Raw genomic sequence first — 26,538 nt, 5'->3', positions numbered from 1 at the left:
AACCACATTCCCAGTGCAACACCCTACCCTCTCCTTTACCTATTTCCCTGCATTGAATACTTAAAGGTAAGATTTGAGGTTTCTAATCACTTCCACCATGCAATGTGAATAACTTCAAATTGAATAAACTAAAGGTCCACACAGTCTTACAGGTGTACTCAGTAACAGGTTTATTCATAGTCAACCTTGCAGTTTATTTAGTTTGTTCAGTAGTTTACACAATTCCCAATCTCCTAAATAAAAAACAGTACAAGGATTCTCAGGCTGAGTCTCCCCTTCTACTGCTATCCCTGCTGCTAGTCTTTTTTTTTTTCAGTTTAATGTTGTACTAATGGCTCCTAAGTTATTATCACAGAACAAGCATGGGTTAAGGGGTGCAACCTCTTCAGCTACATGACTTCATTAGTCCTAGCCCCTATTCACTGTTTCTTTACCTGGCAAGGTACTGTTGGGTACGGATTACTTCCTTCCTTCTCAGCAGAGCCTCATCTACTCAGGTAGCTGGCCTTTATCTGTCTCTCACCACCTAGAGTTAGCTTCACGGATCTGGCCTATGACTAGCTAACCTAACTATTTGGCTTACCTTAAAGGAGAAGGCATTTTACTGCCAATTGATTAGCCACACCTAGAACACTATATTTATTCTGCAGAAAGCTTTACCATGCCTGAGTAAAGAGCCGTAGAAGCTCCCTCCATTTGTTTAAGATAGCAGCTGCCATTTTAGCTTGGTCTCCTGGCTTTCTGCTGCAGCTCTAGGTGTTGGTAGCTCAGATCAAACATTTTGATGGGAGGGGGAGTGAATTCTTATGAATTGAGGGGGGAGTAGGAGAAATGAGAGAACTGTGCAGACTCTGGCCCTGGGAATGAAGAATTTTTCTGAGAGAGGAAGTCAGATACTCGAAGAACATGTTTACAAAAAAGTAGACAATAAATCCTGTGTTTCTTTTGATAGAGGACTCAGCCCAGCCTTTCTGTATGTGCTTAAAGCTGTATTTACATAGTCCATTCTGATAAGGCTTACCTTTAGTTCTAGTTTTTAGTTTTTACCTTTTCTTCTCCTTTAAGACTTCTCTGAGGCAGCAGACCTAAGGATCACTGGGAGATAAGTTGGCCAAAGATGAAGTGGTCTATACCCTTCACTCCTGAATGGCATTGAAGGATCCTGCTCTAAATGGGATACAATTCCATCTAGTAACAGAAGTAATAATAACTAATATACAGTACTCTTTTTTATTAAGTTTGGGTTTTATGTATCTTTGGGACCAGTTTTGTAGAATTTGTGGTTTTAACTAGTTACGGTTTCAAGGTGAAAAGGTTCATTTGGACAAGATTGATTACTTTTGTGACAAATATTTATCTGTTTTAAGGCCTCCTGTTATTCATTTTTTACATTATTTTATGATTTTCGGTTACTTAAAATATAAGCAGGTGCTACCTCACATAACTGGATAAAAGACAAAAATTTAAGGAAATTAATGGATAATCTACGGCTCTGAGAACTCTGAGAACTCATTTTTCACAATTACAGTTCAGCAACATAAAACATTTATTCCTGTGCATGAATCCAAAAGTGTTTTTCTCATTTGGCTGATTCATTTTTCCCTTTTAAAAAATTAATACTATGTTCCCATAATGATCCAATAGTTTGTTCACTTATAAATTACCCTTTCATCAACCGGTTGTTTTGTTACTGTGTTGTCAAGTAATAATACCATTTTCCTGCCTTTTAATTAATCATACGCGTAGCCCGTAAACATCAAAAGCCTACATTTTAGATCTGATGTAAAAGACGCCTATTCCTTTGCCAAATGGGGTGCGTGCCTGTCATCTCACTATTTGCATAAAAAATTATAATATTTCACTTCTGAGCCTTTCAACAATGTTATTGAGAATTTGGCACAAACAGCCATTTCAAAGTTGAATGTCTAGGTTTGTACATAAAAATCACTTTCAAGTGAAACCTGCTGCATCCGGCTCTCGCTTATGTAACAATTTCTCAAGGTGTCTAGCAGGGAGCTTTAAAGGAAAACAAAAGGTAAAAAATAACTTTGCTCCTCTGTGGAAGGGGATTTTGCAAGATTCATTAATATTTATTTGCAAATGTTGACTTCTTTGTTAAATGTAAGATACAGAAATGCAGTCTTTTTTATGATTTCCCTGATTATGATTGAAGATTTTATATATATATATATATATATATATATATATATATATATATATATACTATACACATTACCCCAGCACTCCATTATAAAGCTTCAAGAGAAAATTAAAAACCAGTTTTGCACACACTGAAGGAAAAATGTCTGCATTTTAGTTAAAAGAGACACATTTAGTAACACGGTTTGTAACTAAACTGACGATTATAAAGCTTCTCTTGAAGCTTTATAATGGAGTGCTGGGGTAATGTGTATAGTATATAATACAAGCCACTCACCTACATGCACCCAATTAGTTTTGATTGATTCATGGGATGAGCTGTATTTTTTGTATATATATATACAGATCCTATTATCCAGATAAGGGATTTTTCTGTAATTTGGATCACCATACATTAATTCAACAAAGACATTAAATAGACCCAATAGGATGGTTTTGCCACCAATATGGATTCATGCAGCTTAGTTGGGATCAAGTACAAGGTACTGTTTTTTTATTACAGGGAAACCATTTTCACATTTTGTATTTATTCAATAAAAATGGAGTTTATAGGAGTTGGCCTTCCCATAATTTTTAACTTTCTGATATTTAATGATCAATTATTTAGACTGTTTTGGACCTGGGATTTTCCCTGGGGTTTTTCTATAATCACTAATTGTTTTGCCACCAACAATAAAGGACAATCAATTAAAAAGGTACTTTTTAATTATGGAAAAAGGCATTCCCATATTTTGGAGCTTTTTTCATTACCATATAATAGTTCCCATATCTCTGTGTTAAATACCTAACGTATCCCACATCTATACTGTAAAATATATATATATATATATATATATATTACATACCGTCTCGATCCAGCACTCCTAAGCAAAGGCAATAAACCCGGCTGCTACCAATTAAGCATAAATAGATAAATATTCGAATGTAGAATGGTGCAAACCGGGAATCCTTTAAAATATACGTTTTATTTGATACTTAAAACGTTGTAGATCAGATTATATATATATATAGGTGTGGGATATGTTAAAAAATCAGCGGTATCGTTTTGCATTTCAATGAAAAAGTAGTTTTGCAGTTTAATATAGTACTTCTTTCTTAGATATTGCTGATACATTCTAGCCACGTAAAATGTGGCTTTTATAACTAAAGATATGTTGGTTTTTGTAAATGTATCTTGAAAAATAAACACTGACAATTAATAAAGTGCTGGCTCCAACTCGCAAATAGAATTATTCACAATTTCAGACAAAGAATTATCAGACAAACTCATACAAAAGGCATTGCTTCAGCCTGTACAATATTTTCCTTTTTTTCTTATAAAGTAAGCGCTATATTATTTGATGCTAGCTAGCTGCATCCAACTGTTTTCAGGAAGGATAAAGATACACATGATTTTCTTTGCTCGGTTTTGCTCTGACCACTGACCTTTACCCCCTGCTGCTAAAAAGAGTCTGACTAGCACAGATAAGATTGCCTATCTCAAGACATTTGCACAAGATGTGCTCAAAAGGAAGCCACTGGTGTAAACTGTACCATGAAGTCTTAACAGCTACTCTGACAGACTTAAAAATATAATGAAAGAAGGGAAAACTCCACTGAAAGTGATTTCTTTCCGAATTACTCCTATATAATATATAGTTATATAGGGCGGCTACTATGAGCTCAAGCTAGTAACATTTAAGCTAGTGGCACATTTGCCATTTTCTCCTCCTGCATAAAATCATAGGTTCAGGCAGGGCCGGATTTCTCTTCTGGGTGCCCCGAGGCCACCCCTGTGCGGTCCCCCCCCCCCGTGTGCATGCGCAAATGCAAGCACCCACAGCCACGAGTGCGCATGCGCTCCTTTAAACTCCCATATGGAGCAGTGGAGTGGGTAGACGCCCGACTGCTCCGTATGGGAACCAAATTTAAAAATTCTCTTGCGGCGGGGCATGCCGCCCCTAGACTTCTGCCGCCCTAGGCCCGGGCCTTTGTGGCCTCTCCACAAATCTGGGCCGGGGCTCAGGAATAGCCAATCTGCTCTGTATGCACTGGCAGGCACAGTATCTGCCTGTCAGGGTAGATATGGAGTGGAATATGGCACAAAGAATGTCACTAGCCTAATAATTAAATACTGTGGGTCAATAAGATTATGTTTATCACTTTGTTTCTTACTTATGATCTTATAGTCTGCACTTTAGTGGTAAAATGAAGGCAGATAATAGCTAAGCAAGTAAGTTCATTATACATAAAAAGAACAAATATTTTCTCAGTGCTGTACAATATGCAGGGAATCTAAAAATAATAGCAGATTATGCATTTAATAATACCCAGGAACCATAAAGCATTAATGATAAAGCTTCTAAAACAATATGAAAGATCTAAGGGATAATGAAAGATATAAAATAGTTGGTGCCAGATTTACTGTTGTGTCTGTCAGAGAAACAAACAAAAAAAGATTTAATGTGTTGAGAGAAACTGTGAGAAAAATCACAGTGTATAAAGCCAAACAGGAAAAGAAGACATTTCCTAGAAACTGAAGAATGACACGATGGTGCTAATTCAGCACAAAACATTGGCCTCAGAAATATCCATGGAACTTAACCTGCCTATATGATACACCACAGCTTATTTACTTTTATTGAGGGGGGGGGGGGGCAAGAAGGGGACTCAATATTCTGTGCAATAGAAGTGAAGAGCATAGTGCTTTTGGAATTCTGTAACTAGTACTTCTAAATGACACACTAGTTACGGGGCATTTTAGGGGATACCCATATGTCGGCTAGCACCCCCCTGAATTCAACACAAGGTGCTGCTGTCCATTCTAGGAGCACAAAGAGCTGCATTTTACACAGCGACACACCGAATAACATGCAAAGAACATGATTATGGTCCCTTCCTTATATTTTATTATTCACTCATATCTCCCAGCAAAACTGTGGTTTATTGGCCTCCAGCATTGGCCAATAACCATATAAATGCATAATGGGAGTGTTAATTTACTCATATTTTCTGTTTTAGTCAAGCAAATCATGTGATGATGTTGAATCATATTTTGATGCTCCAAAATAATGTCATCTAGTCCCTAACCACAGACCAACGCTTGCCAACCAACTGACATATCCTTGGCATATTACCTAGTGCGTTCCTAAAGCCATTTAACTTTTTTTCCCAGTATGATAACAGATAATGGTCTTTGGTTTAACATACCATTGAAAGGTCTAATGCAGTCTGCAGGCATTTTGTCTGATACCTGAGTTAGTGCACAACTGTGTCTTTATCTTCTTACTGACTTAATAAAGCGTAATAAGTTGCTTCCTATTTACAGTTCACTCTTCTGATATTTCTGCAGTTTAATGTAATATGATAGGTGAGAATTGAGGCTGTTAGAATAGCAGGAAGAGTGTCCAAACCTCTGCCAGATATTCAGTACCTGCCTGTCATTTTGTTTGATAGCGCTAAGGAAGGGGGAACAATCCTGATGATAAACTGATGGCATGAAGACGTGACACCATCCACAATATTTAATAAAACAGCATCACGTCTTTTGATTTCTCTAGCAAGAAATTTAAAAATACACATAGATAAAAGTAGTTATACTTTTTGCCATGGGAATGAAGCTGCCAGCAAGGCAATTAACATTTGCATTATGGATCACAACTTTTCTAGAACAGATTTAGTGGATTAAAGAGCAGAACTGTTACCTTTATATATCACAGATGTGAGGGATTTGTTGTTTACTAATGTGAAAAAAAAAATGTTAACTATGGCGAACTGCGACAGACAAGACAATGACAACAACAGATTTTTTTTAATATCTTTGCATTATGATGATGGATAAGTATCTCATCATTTACAACCTTATAGATTCATTTTAAAGATGACTGAAAGGTCAAAGGACCTACCGGGCATAAATAAAAGCCTGCCATGTTTATAGAGCCCAGTGGGGCCTGTTTATAAATTGCATCCATAAGGAACAGGTGTCCTAAAGTAGACCATTCACTGTCCATTGTGACTTTGACGCTTTTTGAAACCCTGGTCATTTACTGTTCTCCAGCACAAGGGAATGCATATCTAATTAAAAGCATATTTAGAGCAGTGTGTTAAATATTTGCTTAATGAAGCACAAAAACTGTCATAGTGCTTCTAAAAGCGACACTTGACATTGGCGACATTTGCATATTAGAAATTACACTGATGAGATATAAACCAGGGATATTTTACTGTACTTTATTTTTATTGAAGAACTAACATACTGTATACATCCCAAGGGCTAGAAATAATGCTATCATTTACTATACAATTGATATCTGCCTTTTTCTTTGTTATCCGGAATTATAGCATATAATACTGGGGATTTCTTGCCTTTAAATCACACTTCAGTTAACCCTTTAAGTGCCAAGGGACGTAGATTCTACGTCCCAGGTACCAAGGGACCAAAGTGCCATGGGACGTAGAATCTACGTCCAATGGCACTGTCGGGTTTACAAGCGCTGCGCTCGCTTTTAAAGCAGCGCAGCGCTTGTAAACCCCTCAGATCCCCCTAGGCAACGAGCAGAGTAAGACATACTCACCGATCCGGTCCCCCAGCCGCACCGATCGGTCGCTCCAGCCAATGACAGCAGTGGGCACGCGTTGATGACGTGTCCACTGCTGTCCCTTTAAATAGCGCCGCCTACTGTCGGCTCCCTCACTCCTGCTGCGCACGTTGGACAAGATGGAGCTCCCCTGCTGCCTTCCTGCTGGATTGATCGCCCCTGATCGCCTCTGATCGCCTGCCTGCCTTGGGTAAGCTGAACTACAACTCTCTACCACTGTTTATTTTGCTTATTTCTATCTCAACTGTCTAAAAATTTTTTTTTTTTTTTTTCAATTTTTTCTTCTATCTTTGTCATTATTACACTTTTGTACACATACACACTTATTTACAACTTTCCCAAGCACACACAGACACTTACACACACACTTACACTTACACTTTTTTTTTTTTTTTTTCTTTCTTTCTTTTCTTTTCTTTCTTTCTTTGCTTTCTCTGGCAGTCTTTTTTTTTTACTAAAACTTTATTTCTGATCTTGCTCTATAATTATCTGATTTATTTGGTTGCATTTTAGTGTTTTTTTGGCATTTTCATAATTGATTTCTGTTTTTGAATTATTCTATTGCACTGTAACTTTTTTATTGCTATTGGGTGCTGAATTTGCAGTGACGTTGGTGGATCCAGGGCTCTGACCACCAATTTCATTGCAATTATTGTTCTTCTGTTGGTTTAGGTGGTTTTATTGGATTTTACTGATTTTATGGTGTTTTATCTTTGCATTGTTCTTTGTGTGTTTAGTGCCCCCAAAAAGGTTGCTTTTGCAGTGACATTGGTGGATCCAGGGCTCTTACCGATTTCATTGCAACTATTGTTCTTTGATTGCTTTTAGTGGTTTTATTCCATTTTAACTTCATTTGATTTCAGTTGTTCTAGAAAGGTCCAGAGGTGCTAAGATTGTTCTGGTAGTTTCTATTGCCAAGGGTTAGGCTGATGCCACACATGGCGTAGGGCTGATTTTTTCAGCAAGTGGAAAAACGCTTGCCGAAAATTCAGCCCTACGCTTGCTACTTGTGCCTGCACCCGAATGAATGGGATACGCTCGGGTGCAGGCACATGTAGCCGATATACGCATGAAAACGCGAGACTTTGCATTCTCACGCGTTTTCATGCGTATATCGGCTACATGTGCCTGCACCCGAGCGTATCCCATTCATTCGGGTGCAGGCAAAAAAAAAGGGGTGCATAGAGTGCAGCCCCAATATTATGCATTTTCAGGTTTGGTGGCCATGTACTTATGCGCAACCAGACATAGGTATCGTTTTATTAAGGGGAACTTGCAGATTGATGGTTAGTAAGTTTTTGGTAGTTGCCATGGAGATTTTGGGGAGAAATCTAGGTTTTTTTATCTGGTTTTTCCTTGATTTCTGACCAAAATCTAGGGTTGTATCTGGTTTTTCCTTGATTTCTGACCAAAGCGCTGACTTCTGCAAGGGACTGCGGCCACAATTTTCCATGTAGAAAGAGAAGAATGGTGTCTCTGAATAGCTGAAGGTGTGCACTTTTCGTAAATATATAGATTGTGGGGGTTATCTCACAGGTAGGGGGGGTTAACACTGAAAAACTGCAGGTAGTGCACATAGAGCGCAGCCCCCAAAATTTCAACTGAAATTGCCCTTATGCATTGCCCCTGTTTTGGGGCATTTGGTGGCCACGTCTTTACGTGCACCCATACATATGGGGTATCGTTTTATTCAGGGGAACTTGCAAATTGAGGTTTAGTAAGTTTTTGGTAGTTGCCATGGAGATTTTGGGGAGAAATCTAGGTTTTTTATCTGGTTTTTCCTTGATTTCTGACCAAAGCGCTGACTTCTGCAAGGGACTGGGGCCACAATTTTTCATGTAGAAAGAGGAGAGTGGTGTCTCTGAATAGCTGAAGGTGTGCACTTTTCAGAAATATATAGTTTGCGGGGGTTATTTCACAGGTATGGGGGTGTTTAGACTAAATAACTGCAGATAGAGCACAGCCCCCCCTTATGCATTGCCCCGGTTTGGGGGCATTTGGTGGCCACGTCTTTATGTGTACCCATACATATGGGGTATCGTTTTATTCAGGGGAACTTGCAGATTGAGGTTTAGTAAGTTTTTGGTAGTTGCCATGGAGATTTTGGGGAGAAATCTAGGTTTGTATCTGGTTTTTCCTTGATTTCTGACCAAAGCGCTGACTTCTGCAAGGGACTGCGGCCACAATTTTCCATGTAGAAAGAGAAGAATGGTGTCTCTGAATAGCTGAAGGTGTGCACTTTTCGTAAATATATAGATTGTGGGGGTTATCTCACAGGTAGGGGGGGTTAACACTGAAAAACTGCAGGTAGTGCACATAGAGCGCAGCCCCCAAAATTTCAACTGAAATTGCCCTTATGCATTGCCCCTGTTTTGGGGCATTTGGTGGCCACGTCTTTACGTGCACCCATACATATGGGGTATCGTTTTATTCAGGGGAACTTGCAAATTGAGGTTTAGTAAGTTTTTGGTAGTTGCCATGGAGATTTTGGGGAGAAATCTAGGTTTTTTATCTGGTTTTTCCTTGATTTCTGACCAAAGCGCTGACTTCTGCAAGGGACTGCGGCCACAATTTTTCATGTAGAAAGAGGAGAGTGGCGTCTCTGAATAGCTGAAGGTGTGCACTTTTCAGAAATATATAGTTTGCGGGGGTTATTTCACAGGTATGGGGGTGTTTAGACTAAATAACTGCAGGTAGAGCACATAGAGCACAGCCCCCCCTTATGCATTGCCCCGGTTTGGGGGCATTTGGTGGCCACGTCTTTATGTGTACCCATACATATGGGGTATCGTTTTATTCAGGGGAACTTGCAGATTGAGGTTTAGTAAGTTTTTGGTAGTTGCCATGGAGATTTTGGGGAGAAATCTAGGTTTGTATCTGGTTTTTCCTTGATTTCTGACCAAAGCGCTGATTTCTGCAAGGCACTGCGGCCACAATTTTCCATGTAGAAAGAGGAGAGTGGCGTCTCTGAATAGCTGAAGGTGTGCACTTTTCAGAAATATATAGTTTGCGGGGGTTATTTCACAGGTATGGGGGTGTTTAGACTAAATAACTGCAGGTAGAGCACAGGCCCCCCCTTATGCATTGCCCCTGTTTGGGGGCATTTGGTGGCCACGTCTTTATGTGTACCCATACATATGGGGTATCGTTTTATTCAGGGGAACTTGCAGATTGAGGTTTAGTAAGTTTTTGGTAGTTGCCATGGAGATTTTGGGGAGAAATCTAGGTTTTTATCTGGTTTTTCCTTGATTTCTGACCAAAATCTAGGGTTGTATCTGGTTTTTCCTTGATTTCTGACCAAAGCGCTGACTTCTGCAAGGCACTGCAGCCACAATTTTCCATGTAGAAAGAGGAGAGTGGCGTCTCTGAATAGCTGAAGGTGTGCACTTTTCAGAAATATATAGTTTGCGGGGGTTATTTCACAGGTATGGGGGTGTTTAGACTAAATAACTGCAGGTAGAGCACAGGCCCCCCCTTATGCATTGCCCCTGTTTGGGGGCATTTGGTGGCCACGTCTTTATGTGTACCCATACATATGGGGTATCGTTTTATTCAGGGGAACTTGCAGATTGAGGTTTAGTAAGTTTTTGGTAGTTGCCATGGAGATTTTGGGGAGAAATCTAGGTTTTTATCTGGTTTTTCCTTGATTTCTGACCAAAATCTAGGGTTGTATCTGGTTTTTCCTTGATTTCTGACCAAAGCGCTGACTTCTGCAAGGCACTGCGGCCACAATTTTCCATGTAGAAAGAGGAGAGTGGCGTCTCTGAATAGCTGAAGGTGTGCACTTTTCAGAAATATATAGTTTGCGGGGGTTATTTCACAGGTATGGGGGTGTTTAGACTAAATAACTGCAGATAGAGCACAGCCCCCCCTTATGCATTGCCCCTGTTTGGGGGCATTTGGTGGCCACGTCTTTATGTGTACCCATACATATGGGGTATCGTTTTATTCAGGGGAACTTGCAGATTGAGGTTTAGTAAGTTTTTGGTAGTTGCCATGGAGATTTTGGGGAGAAATCTAGGTTTTTATCTGGTTTTTCCTTGATTTCTGACCAAAGCGCTGACTTCTGCAAGGGACTGCGGCCACAATTTTCCATGTAGAAAGAGAAGAATGGTGTCTCTGAATAGCTGAAGGTGTGCACTTTTCGTAAATATATAGATTGTGGGGGTTATCTCACAGGTAGGGGGGTTAACACTGAAAAACTGCAGGTAGTGCACATAGAGCGCAGCCCCCAAAATTTCAACTGAAATTGCCCTTATGCATTGCCCCTGTTTTGGGGCATTTGGTGGCCACGTCTTTATGTGCACCCATACATATGGGGTATCGTTTTATTCAGGGGAACTTGCAGATTGATGTTTAGTAAGTTTTTGGTAGTTGCCATGGAGATTTTGGGGAGAAATCTAGGTTTTTATCTGGTTTTTCCTTGATTTCTAACCAAAGCGCTGATTTCTGCAAGGGACTGCGGCCACAATTTTCCATGTAGAAAGAGAAGAATGGTGTCTCTGAATAGCTGAAGGTGTGCACTTTTCGTAAATATATAGTTTGCGGGGGTTATTTCACAGGTATGGGGGTGTTTAGACTAAATAACTGCAGGTAGAGCACAGGCCCCCCCTTATGCATTGCCCCTGTTTGGGGGCATTTGGTGGCCACGTCTTTATGTGTACCCATACATATGGGGTATCGTTTTATTCAGGGGAACTTGCAGATTGAGGTTTAGTAAGTTTTTGGTAGTTGCCATGGAGATTTTGGGGAGAAATCTAGGTTTTTATCTGGTTTTTCCTTGATTTCTAACCAAAGCGCTGACTTCTGCAAGGGACTGCGGCCACAATTTTCCATGTAGAAAGAGAAGAATGGTGTCTCTGAATAGCTGAAGGTGTGCACTTTTCAGAAATATATAGTTTGCGGGGGTTATTTCACAGGTATGGGGGTGTTTAGACTAAATAACTGCAGGTAGAGCACAGGCCCCCCCTTATGCATTGCCCCTGTTTGGGGGCATTTGGTGGCCACGTCTTTATGTGTACCCATACATATGGGGTATCGTTTTATTCAGGGGAACTTGCAGATTGAGGTTTAGTAAGTTTTTGGTAGTTGCCATGGAGATTTTGGGGAGAAATCTAGGTTTTTATCTGGTTTTTCCTTGATTTCTGACCAAAATCTAGGGTTGTATCTGGTTTTTCCTTGATTTCTGACCAAAGCGCTGACTTCTGCAAGGCACTGCGGCCACAATTTTCCATGTAGAAAGAGGAGAGTGGCGTCTCTGAATAGCTGAAGGTGTGCACTTTTCAGAAATATATAGTTTGCGGGGGTTATTTCACAGGTATGGGGGTGTTTAGACTAAATAACTGCAGATAGAGCACAGCCCCCCCTTATGCATTGCCCCGGTTTGGGGGCATTTGGTGGCCACGTCTTTATGTGTACCCATACATATGGGGTATCGTTTTATTCAGGGGAACTTGCAGATTGAGGTTTAGTAAGTTTTTGGTAGTTGCCATGGAGATTTTGGGGAGAAATCTAGGTTTTTATCTGGTTTTTCCTTGATTTCTGACCAAAGCGCTGACTTCTGCAAGGGACTGCGGCCACAATTTTCCATGTAGAAAGAGAAGAATGGTGTCTCTGAATAGCTGAAGGTGTGCACTTTTCGTAAATATATAGATTGTGGGGGTTATCTCACAGGTAGGGGGGGTTAACACTGAAAAACTGCAGGTAGTGCACATAGAGCGCAGCCCCCAAAATTTCAACTGAAATTGCCCTTATGCATTGCCCCTGTTTTGGGGCATTTGGTGGCCACGTCTTTATGTGCACCCATACATACGGGGTATCGTTTTATTCAGGGGAACTTGCAGATTGATGTTTAGTAAGTTTTTGGTAGTTGCCATGGAGATTTTGGGGAGAAATCCTAGGTTTTTATCTGGTTTTTCCTTGATTTCTGACCAAAATCTAGGGTTGTATCTGGTTTTTCCTTGATTTCTGACCAAAGCGCTGACTTCTGCAAGGGACTGCGGCCACAATTTTCCATGTAGAAAGAGAAGAATGGTGTCTCTGAATAGCTGAAGGTGTGCACTTTTCGTAAATATATAGATTGTGGGGGTTATCTCACAGGTAGGGGGGGTTATCACTGAAAAACTGCAGGTAGTGCACATAGAGCGCAGCCTCCAAAATTTCAACTGAAATTGCCCTTATGCATTGCCCCTGTTTTGGGGCATTTGGTGGCCACGTCTTTATGTGCACCCATACATATAGGGTATCGTTTTATTCAGGGGAACTTGCAGATTGATGGTTAGTAAGTTTTTGGTAGTTGCCATGGAGATTTTGGGGAGAAATCTAGGTTTGTATCTAGTTTTTCCTTGATTTCTGACCAAAGCGCTAACTTCTGCAAGGGACTGCGGCCACAATTTTCCATGTAGAAAGAGAAGAGTGGTGTCTCTGAATAGCTGAAGGTGTGCACTTTTCGGAAATATATAGATTGTGGGGGTTTTCTTACAGGTAGGGGGGGTTATCAATGAAAAACTGCAGGTAGTGCACATAGAGCGCAGCCCCCAAAATTTCAACTGAAATTGCCCTTATGCATTGCCCCTGTTTTGGGGCATTTGGTGGCCACGTCTTTATGTGCACCCATACATATGGGGTATCGTTTTATTCAGGGGAACTTGCAGATCGATGTTTAGTAAGTTTTTGGTAGTTGCCATGGAGATTTTGGGGAGAAATCTAGGTTTTTTATCTGGTTTTTCCTTGATTTCTGACCAAAGCGCTTACTTCTGCAAGGGACTGCGGCCACAATTTTCCATGTAGAAAGAGAAGAGTGGTGTCTCTGAATAGCTGAAGGTGTGCACTTTTCAGAAATATATAGTTTGTGGGGGTTATTTCACAGGTAGGGGGGGTTAACACTGAAAAACTGCAGGAAGTGCACATAGAGCGCAGCCCCCACATTTTTAGCTGTAATTGCCCTTGTGCATTGCCCCTGCTTTGGAGTGTTTGGTGCCCATGTCTTTATGTGCACCCATACATATGGGGCATCATTTTATTCAGGAGGAGTTTGTCTTTCAAATATGCCTTTGTTAGAAAATTTTTATGAGATTTTTTTTTGTCAAATCCACATTTGATCATGCGTCCAAGTTTACGTTTTAGAAAAAAAAAAAAATGTCATAAAAAGTTCCAAATTTCACAATGCACTGACAAAAGGTATTTGGCTTTTGAGTGAAAACTACATTGCACCTAGAAACCTGAAGGTCTGTAGTTTCTAAAGATACCAAACATGAGGGGATATTTTAGATTTACATATAAGTTATGCTGCATTAACTGTTACAAGCGCTTTTCTGCTTTGTTCTGGTGTGATATTGTACTAAGTATTGCTTTAGTTTGGGGGTTACTTCTGGACAGGAACTGTGGGGTACCACCACATATTTGGTATCGTTGGAATTGGGAGTATTAGGGCTTTTACAAACAATAAAAAAAAGTGAGTAAAATTAACTTTTCTATGGAAAAAAACCTCAAAATATACAGAAATTTTTCATAATTTTATTTTTTTTTTACATATTTCACCCAAAATACACATCATATCTCCAGAAAAGTTATAAAATTTGGTATGTATGTCGAAGCCCAATTAGTGACGAAAAAAACGATATATAATTTCCCTAGTTTCGTGGAGGTTTTCCTACCAAAAAACATTGTTAAAGTGAATGAGTACAAAATGCTTAAAAAACGTCTGGCACTGGGGGGAACCGAAATGACGAATTCGGCTGGCACTTAAAGGGTTAAATGCACTGCACTGTAACCCAAACCTTTTCAAAGCAGAATTCTCACTGAAACTGCACAGCTCAGGGTTGAACCGAATCCAGCACAGCCCCCAGTAATACATTTTCGTGACTGGATACATCAAACTTTGACTGCAGTTAGCTGAAGTTGTGATGGATTCCAAAATGCAAGCTTGGAATAAAATGATGACTTTTTAACTTTTGAAACTGAGTGAATATGACTCCATTTTAAAAAAATAACTCAGAATTTCACAACATAATTTCTTTTTCTCTGTAGTATTAAACAGTACCTAGTACTTGATCCTTCCTAAGGAGAAGGAAGGGTAAAAACTAACTAAGTAATCGGAAAGGTCTATGTAAATACAGTCATAAGCACTCACAGAAATAGAGTCCTCTGTCAAAAGAAACAGGATTTGTTGTCTCTTTGTTTTCCTGTGCCAGAGACAGGCAGCTCTCTCCTCTCTCCCCTCTCCTGCTCCACCATCCCTCAAGAAAGCTAAGAACTCACCCCCACCCCCCTTAGGAATGTGTGATCTGAGCCAATTAGCAGGAAGCTTCCTCATAGTCTTACAAACTGAACATGTACACTGGTCTTGGTGCAGGAGCGAGGCATTATGGAAACTTTTTTTTACACTCCTCTGCCTTTTTTCTCCTATGAGGCTTCTGATCATCTGAATGGGAGAAATGTGGGTAGACTTAAGGGCACTATTGAGAGAACTGAAGGTATGCCTGCAGCTTGAGACTCTTTATTAACCTTTCCTTCTCCTTTAATGGAAGTAAAGCAATCCTACTGGGTTATTTAATGTTTAATTGATTTTTTAGTAGACTTAAGGTATGGAGATCCAAATAAAAGGAAAGGCCCCTTATCCGGAAAACCTCAGGCCCTGAGCATTCTAGATAATAGTTTTCAGACATATACCATAATCTGTGATATCTTGTCAGTGCTTACAACAATACCTATTTGTACATTTTCAAAAAAAAAAATAAAATGTATATATATATATAATTATATAAATATTTTTTTTAAATGTACAAATAAGCATTTGTTCCTACTTGTTCCTACTGGTTTGAAGCAAACATCTGATCCATGAACTTCTACATTCATCATGTATGACAAAATGTCATGGGAGGGTTTCTGTCTCAGCAACACAGTGTTAAGGGGGGGGTGATGGGAAGGCAAAAGTTTCACATTGAAAATGACGGCTCCACTAGTGTCAGTCCCATAGGGATTGCATGGTGTGTACCAAGGTGTTCATTTTTAACATGACATCTTGTTTGTTTTATGGATCTATCCACCGGAGTTTCTGAACTCTCAAGAGACAAAACTGTTTCATGGCAAAACAAAGTCACGTTCCCAAGCTTTTTTTTTTATTTACTACCCTATACAAGCACACAAATGCTATGATCTTTTTCCTTTTCGCGTGTGCAAAACCATTCTTGAATAACCATCAAAACTAATATATAGAACTGCTAAACATGAGAAGTTGTCAAGAAAGTGATAATTTTTCTGCCTTGCTTGCTAAAGGTTTGGATATATTTTTAAAGGAAATGTTAAATAGAAAAAAAAATAGTTCTCATTATTGTCAATGTATTTTAATAACAATTTGATTCTCCTATTTTAACACCATCTTTTATAGCCAGGAAACTGGAATAAGAAAGCTTTTGTTTTTATACATTTATCCACAATAATGAAATTACATATAAAGAATACAATATTCTAATTGTTTCAGTAGAAATGAATTCATTGGCATTTGCGAGTAGTCATTCAGAAAGGTAAAGGCATGCCACACAAAATGATCTATTTTCTTGCAGAACACACAGTATCTGTCTCAGGGGGTGGGAGAGGAAAACAAAGTTTCTGCCCCAGGCATCACATTTGGTGATGGTCCCAGTATGATGCAGTTCAATGACTGCCCATCCTCTAGTGTCAATACATTCAAATCTGAAGCTAGAACAGAGCGCTTATGCACTGGACAATCAAAAAAGCATAACAAGCTTTAGGAGCTCAAGCTGTTACTCTGTATTTCCCAGGATCCCTTGGCAACTCAGTAAGGACCTGCATGGCGGAAGTTAAAAAGTCGGTGGAGTGCAAATGTAAAATGCCTACAGACCATCTGCTATGACTTTATCAACAGTTCTCAACCTGTAACTAGAAAATAACACTATTATAACAATAGCGAACATATTTTTAAACAGTGTAAAAAGTGGTGTAAAATAAATGGACTGTTCCTTAAAGGGGTGGTCCACCATTAACTTAAAATTATTATTTTTGCCTTCATCTTTCCAGCTTTCAAATGGGGGTCGCTGACCATGGTAGCTTATTGCTCTGTGAGCTTTTTATCATTTTTTATTATGTTTTATTACTTGTCTTCCTTTTTAAACCCTCTTCTATTCATATTCCAGTCTCTCATTCAAACTACTGCCTGGTTGTTAAGGTAAGCAGACCGTAGCAACCAGATAGCTGCTGAAATTCCAAACTGGACCAAAAAGTTAAATAACTGAAAACCACAAGTAAATTAAAACCAATTGAAAATTGTCTTTGAATATCATTGTTTATGTCATACTTAAAGTTGAACTAATGGTGAACAACTTCTTTTAGCTCTATTGCTGTCAAGTGTAACTTATGCAATTCTATTATACCATCTCAGACCTGGCAACGCAATTTGGAAAAGAACATAATTTAGACATCAATACCATTTTGGAGTAAAAGGTGGTTGAGTACAACTACTTTTTTCCTATTATTTAAACGTCCTTTATGGCAGAATTTTATACTAGCCTACACAGATGCCTAAAAATCATTACACAGATTAATGTGGGAACACACAGTGCATCATTGTGGAGCAGTTGGGTTATTTAAAAAAAATATTTTACAGAAGTAAATTTGCTGAGACAAAATGTTTGCACTAGCACTGTACATAAAGAAAACATGTAAGGGGACTCAAGTAGAGAGCAATTTAAAGCAACTTTCCCCAGCCACTCCGTTGGGGGTATTAACATTGTTAACATTGGAGACAAACATAACCAGTGATTTTGCCCATAGCAGCCAATCAGTAGTGATGAGCGAATCTGTCCCGTTTTGCGGTGGAAATGTCGCGCGTCAAATTGTCGGCCGCGGCTATTATTTCGTCGCACGCTATTATTTCATCACCCGCGGCTATTGTTTCGTCGCACGGCTATTATTCCGTCGCCCGCGACTATTGTTTCGTCGCACGGCTATTATTTCGCCGCCCACGGCTATTGTTTCGTCGCACGGCTATTATTTCGTCGCCCGAGGCTATTGTTTCGTCGCATGGCTATTATTTCGTCGCCCGCGGGTATTGTTTTGTCGCGCGGCTATTATTTCGTCGCCCGCGGCAATTTTTGGACGCACGCCGAATTTTTTCATCCGTTTCGCGAAACAATCCGCCAATGGCAAAACACGGAAATTCGGCGCGACTCCATGCCTGCCGAAACATTTCGCCCATCACTACCAATCAGCAATTAGTTTTGAATAGTCACCTAAGTTAGAAAACAAAAGCAAAGATCTAATTGGTTGCTATGGGCATCACTGGTACGTATGTATATGTATCTTTATTTATAATGTGCTACTTATATACACAGCTCTGTACAATAGAACAATTAATTAATGCAATAGGGGTTTATTAAGATAGTTGTAATAAGTTGAGAATCAAAGTGACAAGAGGATGCAGGCCCCTGCCCCGTAGAGCTTACAGTCTAAATCTGATGATGTTTGTGTCCTGTGCTAATAAATACTTGCCTATATGTCTCCTAAACTGATACCTGTAGCTTAGGTGAGATGTGTCAGCTGTCACATCTCAGGGATTCTTGTGCCTTTGTGCCAACCCCGGCCACCAGGTGCTGCTCTCACACTGAAATCTCTTCTTCATCAGATATAGTCATACTGGGTCAGAACGCCTCGGGTTAAAAAGCTGCTTGGAATATTTACGGAAAACAGAAGTAAATAGGAAATAGAAGAAATAGAAAATATATATATAATTTGCACATGATCCCACTATAAACAGTTATTACCTTTTGGTAAAATAATGTTCATAGAAAAAAATAACCTAAAGTTTCTGGTCCTAATACATTACCCTTTTATTTCTTTTCATTACAAACCTTTAATAATAAAGGATTTTTTTATATGCTTTCTTCTTTGTTGTACTTCATACATAGAGTTTATGTGCTACGCCCTTCCCTGTCTGTTCCCTAAACTTAATTAACTTTGCAGTTCTGACATTTCTACATTTGAACTTGCAAACTTTAGAAAAGAAAATGAAAATGACTTGTTGCAACAAATTAAAATTAATTTTTTTTAAGCATATAATATCATACATAGTTGAACAATCTTAGTCCAGTTGGTTAACACTGTGATGGTGTGTTGAGGTCCTGAATATAGCTAGAGTAAGAATTGTGTCTTTATCTTTGCTAAATAGCACCCTTCATTGTGATTCTACTTTCTTCCCCTTCTTGTTGCTGGATGAAGTTGCAAAAGTTCCATCTGTGTCTCTTCTTAGAAGCTGACCTACTCTGTAATACATATACAGTTATGGGACCTGTTATCCAGAATGCTTGGGACCTGGGGTTTTCTGGATAAGGGATCTTTCTGTAATTTGGATCTCCGTAACTTAAGTCTGCTAAAAATCATTTAAATATTGAATAAACCCAATAGGATTGTTTTGTCTCCAATAAGGCTTAATTATATCTTAGTTGGGATCAAGTACAAGGTACTGTTTTATAATTACAGAAAAAATGAAAAAATCATTTTTAAAAATTAGAATTATTTGCTTATAATGGAGTCTATGAGAGACGGCCTTTCCGTAATTCGGAACTTTCTGGATAACGGGTTTCCCATACCTGTACTACTACTCTTTGATATTGATTTGTTTTTCCCAGGGCTTCAGCAAATTTGAACATTAGTGCAAATAATCAGAGAGAACATTTATTTTTCCAGTTCATTAAAACATTCAAGTTTCTTAGCCTCATTGAAAATGAATGTGATTCTCAGAGGTGTGTGACTTTTTTCTGTGAAAAAAAAAAAAGTGCACAGGAATATTCTGTTGCATTTTTTTTCTACTATAAGTCAGCATTCAAGAAAAAAGTCTCATGGTTTTTTTTATTGTCTACTTCCAAACTTAGTAAATAGGCCTCAAAGTTTGCCCTGGTGTAGTAACCCATAACAACCAATCAGCAGGTAACATTTACTGGTTACCTGTTTAAAAGAATAACTTATTTGTTGCTGAGTGTTACGGCACCTGGGCAAATTAGTGCCTTTTATTACATATAGGGGTAAGGATGCAAAAACGTCTATATGTAACTTTGGGGACTAGACAAACCACAAGCAAATAAGGGAACTACCTTATTTTACTTTTTAAGACACATCATTGCATTACTTTATGAGTTATATTGCAGTCGCCAGTGCATCTAATCAACTGCATTTATCTTTCTTTCTTTCAGTTTCTGCTCAGAACCTGAAAAGCAGCCTTGATGCTATGGAGCACCAAATAAAACGCCTGGAGGGGGACATAAAGAATTTTACAAAAACAGATAATCCAAATGATAAGTTTGTGGAGAAAATGAGCATATCCTTTTTATATAGGCTTATTATGTATTTTACCTTGGATTATATTCAAACAGGTCATGGTGTTACAGAGATAACCCCAATGCCTCCTTACCTTGAATCAACTCATCTTAGATAAAAGATCCCTGCTTACAGCAACAGAAATTTCAGTACATTAAATTCTGGGGATCTCAATAGGATCAGGTCTTAAATAACAGAATCCTCTGTACCAAAACATTGTTTAGAATGCATAGACAGGCAGTGTAATATTGTGTCCTGTTAAAAGACACATTAATACACCTTCCATATATAAGGATGGTTGAATATTTTTACATATTCATGATAATTCTTGTACATTAACACTTATGCTTTAATTAATCATGTGCGAAGTCCACACAACTGTACATTTTTGTGTACCTAGAGGAATATACATGCCTGCACTAACACAGAACCCCCCTCACCTTAAGGCTCCATTTGGGGTTCAAACTACCACCCTTATAATGGTTACTGTGGATGTGGCTATTATGACACTGCAGTTATATTCTTTCTGGTCCTCCCAGTTGACTTGGATAATAGCGGCTTTGGTAAGTACACCTATTTTTAGTAGTTGCTGTCTGTTATTTGGTTTTATATGTTTAATATAAACATTTCTCTTTTTGCCATTTATGTTACTTGGCTATAACAGTTGAGAACTGGGGAGGAGTCTGAGACTTTTTGCGCTCCATTCTTTCTCTGTATGGGCAATAAATTGCTTGGTCTGACATATAAAAATGCCACTTATTCTTCTAAAATGCTACTTTTAAAAATCAGCTAGTTTTTTCCCCTTGTGTTACTAGTTGCTGGAATGTCTTTGAATTCTCAGTAGCCATTGTAGCTCTGACATGGATTTTTGCAAATGATAACTCCCTTGTTACTTAAAGCATTTATGAAACCCCTGACTCTGAATGTAAAGGTTGGAGGCAGCAGTAAATAATACTAATGGTGCATATTTTATTGTAGCACTCTTCAGAATCTATCTATACCTACATCCCCCAGCCTCCCTGTAATATTTGAGCTTCTAGTAGAAGAATAACAATCATAGATGTGCACCATCTAAAAATATGGTTGCCAGATCAGGTGACAAATCAGGGACACTTCTATTCATATACTATTCAAGTTATGGGTTGCGCTAATTACTGATGACTCACAGGACAACCAAAGGGGCGACAATTAGTTAAGTACCCCAGTGAGCTGTAACACTAACCTTCAACCAGGGTAGTTGGTTGGGTAGCCATTTTTTCTTTTCATCTCCTGGGTAATCCTTGTGCTGCTTAAGGGGGGTGCATGTACAGTAACATAGTATCTAGTGACTAGTAACTAGTGCACAAGCTTGGAATATATAGTTAACAATTGGGTTAACTGGGCATTCCAGTGATTTAACCTTTTGTTGTGCTTTAAATTATTCAGTAACTGAATCCTGTTATGATAAATTCTCAGACGCATCCTTGGTTTATTTCAAATAAATGGATGACCTTTCCTGGAGCACTGAAGGTTACAGCAATGGGGTTTTGCCACAAAGGAATGTTCTTTATTCATATCATAGGAGTTAGTGAATCCAACATGAAGAGCTCAGATAAAACCAGGAAAAACACAGCTTGAGACCCAGTGCCCTTTGTTATTTAATACAGGACTTTCCCATCGGCCTCAATTACCTAAGTTACCTTATCAAATCTGGCAACAGATAGATATATCCTCTATATTGTGCATGTGAGATTGTGAACTAAGCCCTCCATAGTACATTTTTTATTTTTAGTTAAGTGACAAAATGTCAGATTACATGTACCCGTCAAGCACCTTTAGCCTCCAGGGTCTGGTTATAAACCTGCAGCTGCATCCCATCACCCCAAAGATCCTTTAGTGATAATTGCTAAAAAATATATTTTTCCTATATTCTAAAGACATTTCCCACTCCATACTAACACAAAATACTTGAATAAATACATCCATTGGGAGTTAAATTAGTAAGTCAGAAAAGCTGGTATTTTATGTTTCCAGGGGGACATTGTTCCTTTTATTCTGGAACTATTACTGGCTATCATGTTCCACGGCTGTATTTATACTCTTCACTCTGGAAAGAGTACATTTAAAATGTGCCCTTGGCATATAGATATGGTTATTAGAGAACAGGAATACCATTTAAATAACAGTATTTTAGATGGTTACAAGATATAAATGACTGTCTGATGCATACATTTTATTCCCCATTGTAATGCAGATTATGAGCTTTCTAAACTACAAAATGACAACTGAATAGAAGCAAAGTGACTTTAAAGTATTGCAATGTATTGAAGTCTGATATCTTTGATGTGGAGAAGTGATGTTCTAGCCACATGCCTGTTGTTGATGGAATAGAACGTAGGAATGTTTAGGACATTCTTCATGCATACATTATGAATTCATGTGCATAAATTAGTCTCTCAGATAAGAACAATACATTTCACTGTTGTTTGAGCAGAAATGAATTTCTTATGGATCTCTTCTGACTTCTATTATAGTTTAGCCTTACAAACCATATTTATGCAGAGTTTATACATGTCAGATACGGAGATAAATAATTATCCTTGAAAAAAAATCAAGGTTTCTTTTGCTTCCTTGTTTTCTTTCTACAGTCCTTGCCAATACAAGAGCAGTTGGGAGGGGGGAAAGGGGCTGATGATTTTTATTTACTAATATAAATAAGAGTTCAGTTCTTTTTCATTTTGCCTAAGGTGATCAAGGTCTATTGCCCATCATCTGCCTGTCTTGGTTTGTAGATGTTATGTTCTGAGTGAGAGCTGAAATGGATTTTTGTGGCTAGGTGCAGACAGTCGGACCGGAGTCGGACTGGGGGGTGCAGGGCCCACCGGGGCTCCCGCCCCAGGGCCCCTGCAGGTGCCCTGCCGACCACATCCCCTAACCCCCACCACAGGGGCCCCCCTAACCCCCCCGCAGGGGCCCCCATCCGGCATCCTCCCCTGAGCGTGCGTAAATTTAACACATCAGGGGAGGAACTGTCGGGCAGGGGGTGCGCTGCAATGGTCGGGTCTGGGCCACCAGGGCCCACTGGGATTTTTCCCGGTGTCCCGGCGGCCCAGTCCGACCCTGGGTGCAGAGGGGAATGGAACTATGGCAGTGAAGAAGAGAGCTAAGACCCCAGACAAGATACTGAGCTGGAAAGGTAATTAGGCTTTCTAATATGCAGACCTTGTAAGCAGCCCTAGCAGGGGAAAAGCAGCAGAAAGCTATTTGAAGACACAGCTCACCAGTCTGTTATGATAAGCCCCACTGAGCTGCAATGCAGTAAGGAGTGTGTCCTTGGTGTAACTACTTGGAATTACTCAGGGGAAAGCTCAATGGGATAGTCAGCAGGCCAGGGTCATACACAATAAATCCGATTACCAGAACACCAAACCAACAAAGAGTAAGAAAGATTCAAAGTCCAAATAAACACTCCAAAGTTAAATTTGCGATTCAGTAACAAGACCTGCTAGAAACACACACCAGGCTTAACCTGTTTGCTCAGGCAATGTGCTCCGGCAGGCACAGCTATTTATCACCTCCACAATTAGCCAGCAGCAGTCAGTAATTTAACCCCACCGTTGCTGGAAGAAGCTTGACACTAGATAAAAATGTTGGAAAAGATTAATAAATATATAAATCTATTTTCATACAAAGAAGGTTGTAAAACATTGTAATGAATGATCTTTTGGATATCGTAGTTATCCAACAGATTGTATTAGAATGCTCTATTTGTTTACAGATCAGTCTAGTTCCGTTAATTATTTGATTGGCTAGATACCTGTTCTAATACATTGTTGGCTGCACACAAATCCAAATGTGATTACAATATGTTTGTACACCATTGAATGTCCCCTAAAATGCTGTTATCAAAGGGACCAAAAATGTGCATCATAACTCTATGTCATGACAGATATAGTGCAAATGAAAGATGCTGATGATGTATAGAAGAAAAATATAAAAAAAGGCCACATGGGTCACTTTGAGTGCACTAATATCACCCACGGGATCTTGGTACAAAGCCCCTGACTACTACAACACGCCAGGTCCCTTACATCTTATTGACATATTTGAAATAACTCACACTAGGGTTATCAAGAGAACTTAAATCAAAGCTATAAAGCATTGCAGAACTGCTCTTACTTGCCAGGGATAAAGGCATGTAGTACCAACACACACTCTTCAAACACAGCAGTGAAATATCAGGTCAGCTATAGCTAATTGCATAGATTCCTTCCATATTTTAAAAATATATGTTCTTAAAAAACCATCGCACTGTTTCTGTTGACACTAGCTTGAAATTTCTTCTTTTCAGAATTAGAGGTATATCTGTCTAGTTAGATGGGCTTCAGACTACACAGCTGCAAGCTACACAACAACCTTTGCCCTTTAGTTCCCCTTTAACAAGATGAGACAATAAATGAAGGGGCCCATTTATCCTTGTACGATGGTTTACGATTACAAAAAAATTGTATTTTTTCTAACTTTTAGAACTGTGCGTATTTTCTACAATATGTTTGTTTATTTCCGCGACTTTGCAATTTGTGCAAAAATCAAAAGTTTAGTAATTAATTCAAGCTTCGGTATTGTGACTTTCCTTTGGCCAGGTTGGAGCTGCAAAGTGCTATTGAGTGCTATTGAGTGCTATTGAGTGCTATTGAGTGCTATCGAGTGCTATTGAGTGCTATTGAGTGCTATTGAGTGCTATTGAGTCCTATGGGAGGCTTCCAAAAACATGCACTGAAGGTTCAAAGTCAGAAAGTTGTTTGCGCCGTTTCCGATCGTTTGGATACGAAAATTTCATCATTTTCGTATTGTACCACGATATTTTTTTATCGTAACGCTCGTAACATTTCCGCACATTTTTAACAATTATTGTTAAGTATACGAATTTTCGCAAATCGTACTTTAATACAATCAAATTCGTACATTGATAAATGGGCCCCTTAATGTTATCTCTTCATTCCCTCTCTTTCTATTACAGTGCCACGTCTATAGGTAGACAGAAAATGATTTTTGCATAAGGTCAGTATTCAGCAAAAGTCAGGTCTATTCATTATAAACTTGAAAAAAGTAATTACAGGTGTAACCGCACATATCAAAATCTGTATTCAAGAGCTCATTAGCATAAAAATATTATTCCTCTCAATAACATTAAAGCACATATCAACTATTCAACTCTCTACAGACAACTAAAACATAACTACCAATTACCAATTTCAATTGTTCAGTAATATGGTGCTGCAATATCATTTTCTGAATTAAGAGGAACATGTGGAACCTAAATGAGCTTTCAGCAGCAGAGTATCTATTTTATCCTTGGCCCAAATCGTGGCTGCATACCAGCCGCATCTGCACTTTTGTTTATTTCTACTCACAGCAGAGCACTAGGGGCTTGGCACACAGGGCACTTTGCCAGTTTGAACCTTCCATGCACCCAGTCCCCATTGCTTCAGGTGTTGACAGAAACTAGCACACTAAGGCGCATGTGTCAAACACAAGGCCTGCAGGCCGAATACAGCCCTTCTGGCTGTTTTATGTGGCCCCTGGTGACTGTGTCTGACCATGCAGCACCAATCGCCTGACTGCACTGTGACTGTTCCTGACCGTACAGTATCTTAATGAAAAATTTGGCCTGCGATTTAGCCTGTATTTTAGATTTCGGCCCCCTTATATGATTGAGTTTGACACCCCTGCACTAAGGAAAGTGGGCACACAGGGGAATGGGATGTGCAGCCAGCCTAGAGGAACCAGGTTTAAAAGATCTGGTCCTGGATATCTTCACAATAAAATTTATTAGAAATAAATGCAGGTTCTTATTACATTGTAGCCTATAAACAAGGACATTGTGTAATATAATTAATGAAAATGTAACGATTAAAACACAGTGGAAGGATGCTGACATGCTGGGTACCTTTCAGTAAGACAAATGGCTAACCTTGTATCCCAGACCAGTGCATACTTTTCATAAAAATCCCACTATCTCAGAGTAATTTCTACTAGGGTTTGTCCTGCACCACTATGGGCATTTACCTGCACAGTACAGTAAACCCATACAAACTACTATGCTGTGCATATGTCTGTCCAGGGCAGCACCAGGGATACTAAGAAAATGGATAGAAACATGGTGGCACAGTGCCTTAAAAGAAAATACACTGAACTAGTAAGACTTTAATGGAAGACGTGTACCAGCCTTGCTGTGTACCAACTTTACTGGGGGTGGGTGCCAACATATCATCTATAATATTTACCCCGGGAGATCAGCTTATATGACAGATGTAACATCACTTTCTGTTAGTGTTCTGATGATTTCAACAGCAGCCCAGTTGGACACGTGCAGTGTCACTGAAACTAACAAATATCTGTGCTCTTGGCTCCCATCTTCTGATCTTAACATTATAAGGCTACTGAACCTTTAGGCTAATATGGTATACTCAGTATATGAAATATATCATTT

At 39.2% G+C, this 26,538-nt stretch overlaps 1 protein-coding gene across 2 annotated transcripts in view; it reads left to right on the top strand.

Moving 5' to 3' along the window:
- Nucleotides 1-26,538, top strand: part of diaph2 (diaphanous related formin 2) — a 760,530-nt gene that overhangs the window by 505,295 nt on the left and 228,697 nt on the right. The window contains exon 23 of one of the 2 annotated variants that reach the window (XM_031890756.1): nt 19,943-20,065. In XM_031890756.1, the coding sequence (XP_031746616.1) occupies nt 19,943-20,065 (123 nt within the window). Of the gene's footprint in view, nt 1-19,942; nt 20,275-26,538 lie in introns of those variants that run through there. The other variant, XM_031890755.1, reaches the window with a different exon arrangement.

Source organism: Xenopus tropicalis, chromosome 8 (genome assembly GCF_000004195.4).
Source record: "Xenopus tropicalis strain Nigerian chromosome 8, UCB_Xtro_10.0, whole genome shotgun sequence".
Classification (NCBI taxonomy): domain Eukaryota; kingdom Metazoa; phylum Chordata; class Amphibia; order Anura; family Pipidae; genus Xenopus; species Xenopus tropicalis.
The sequence above is the reverse complement of the archived record's forward strand: the minus strand, read 5'-3'. Positions and strand labels throughout refer to the sequence as shown.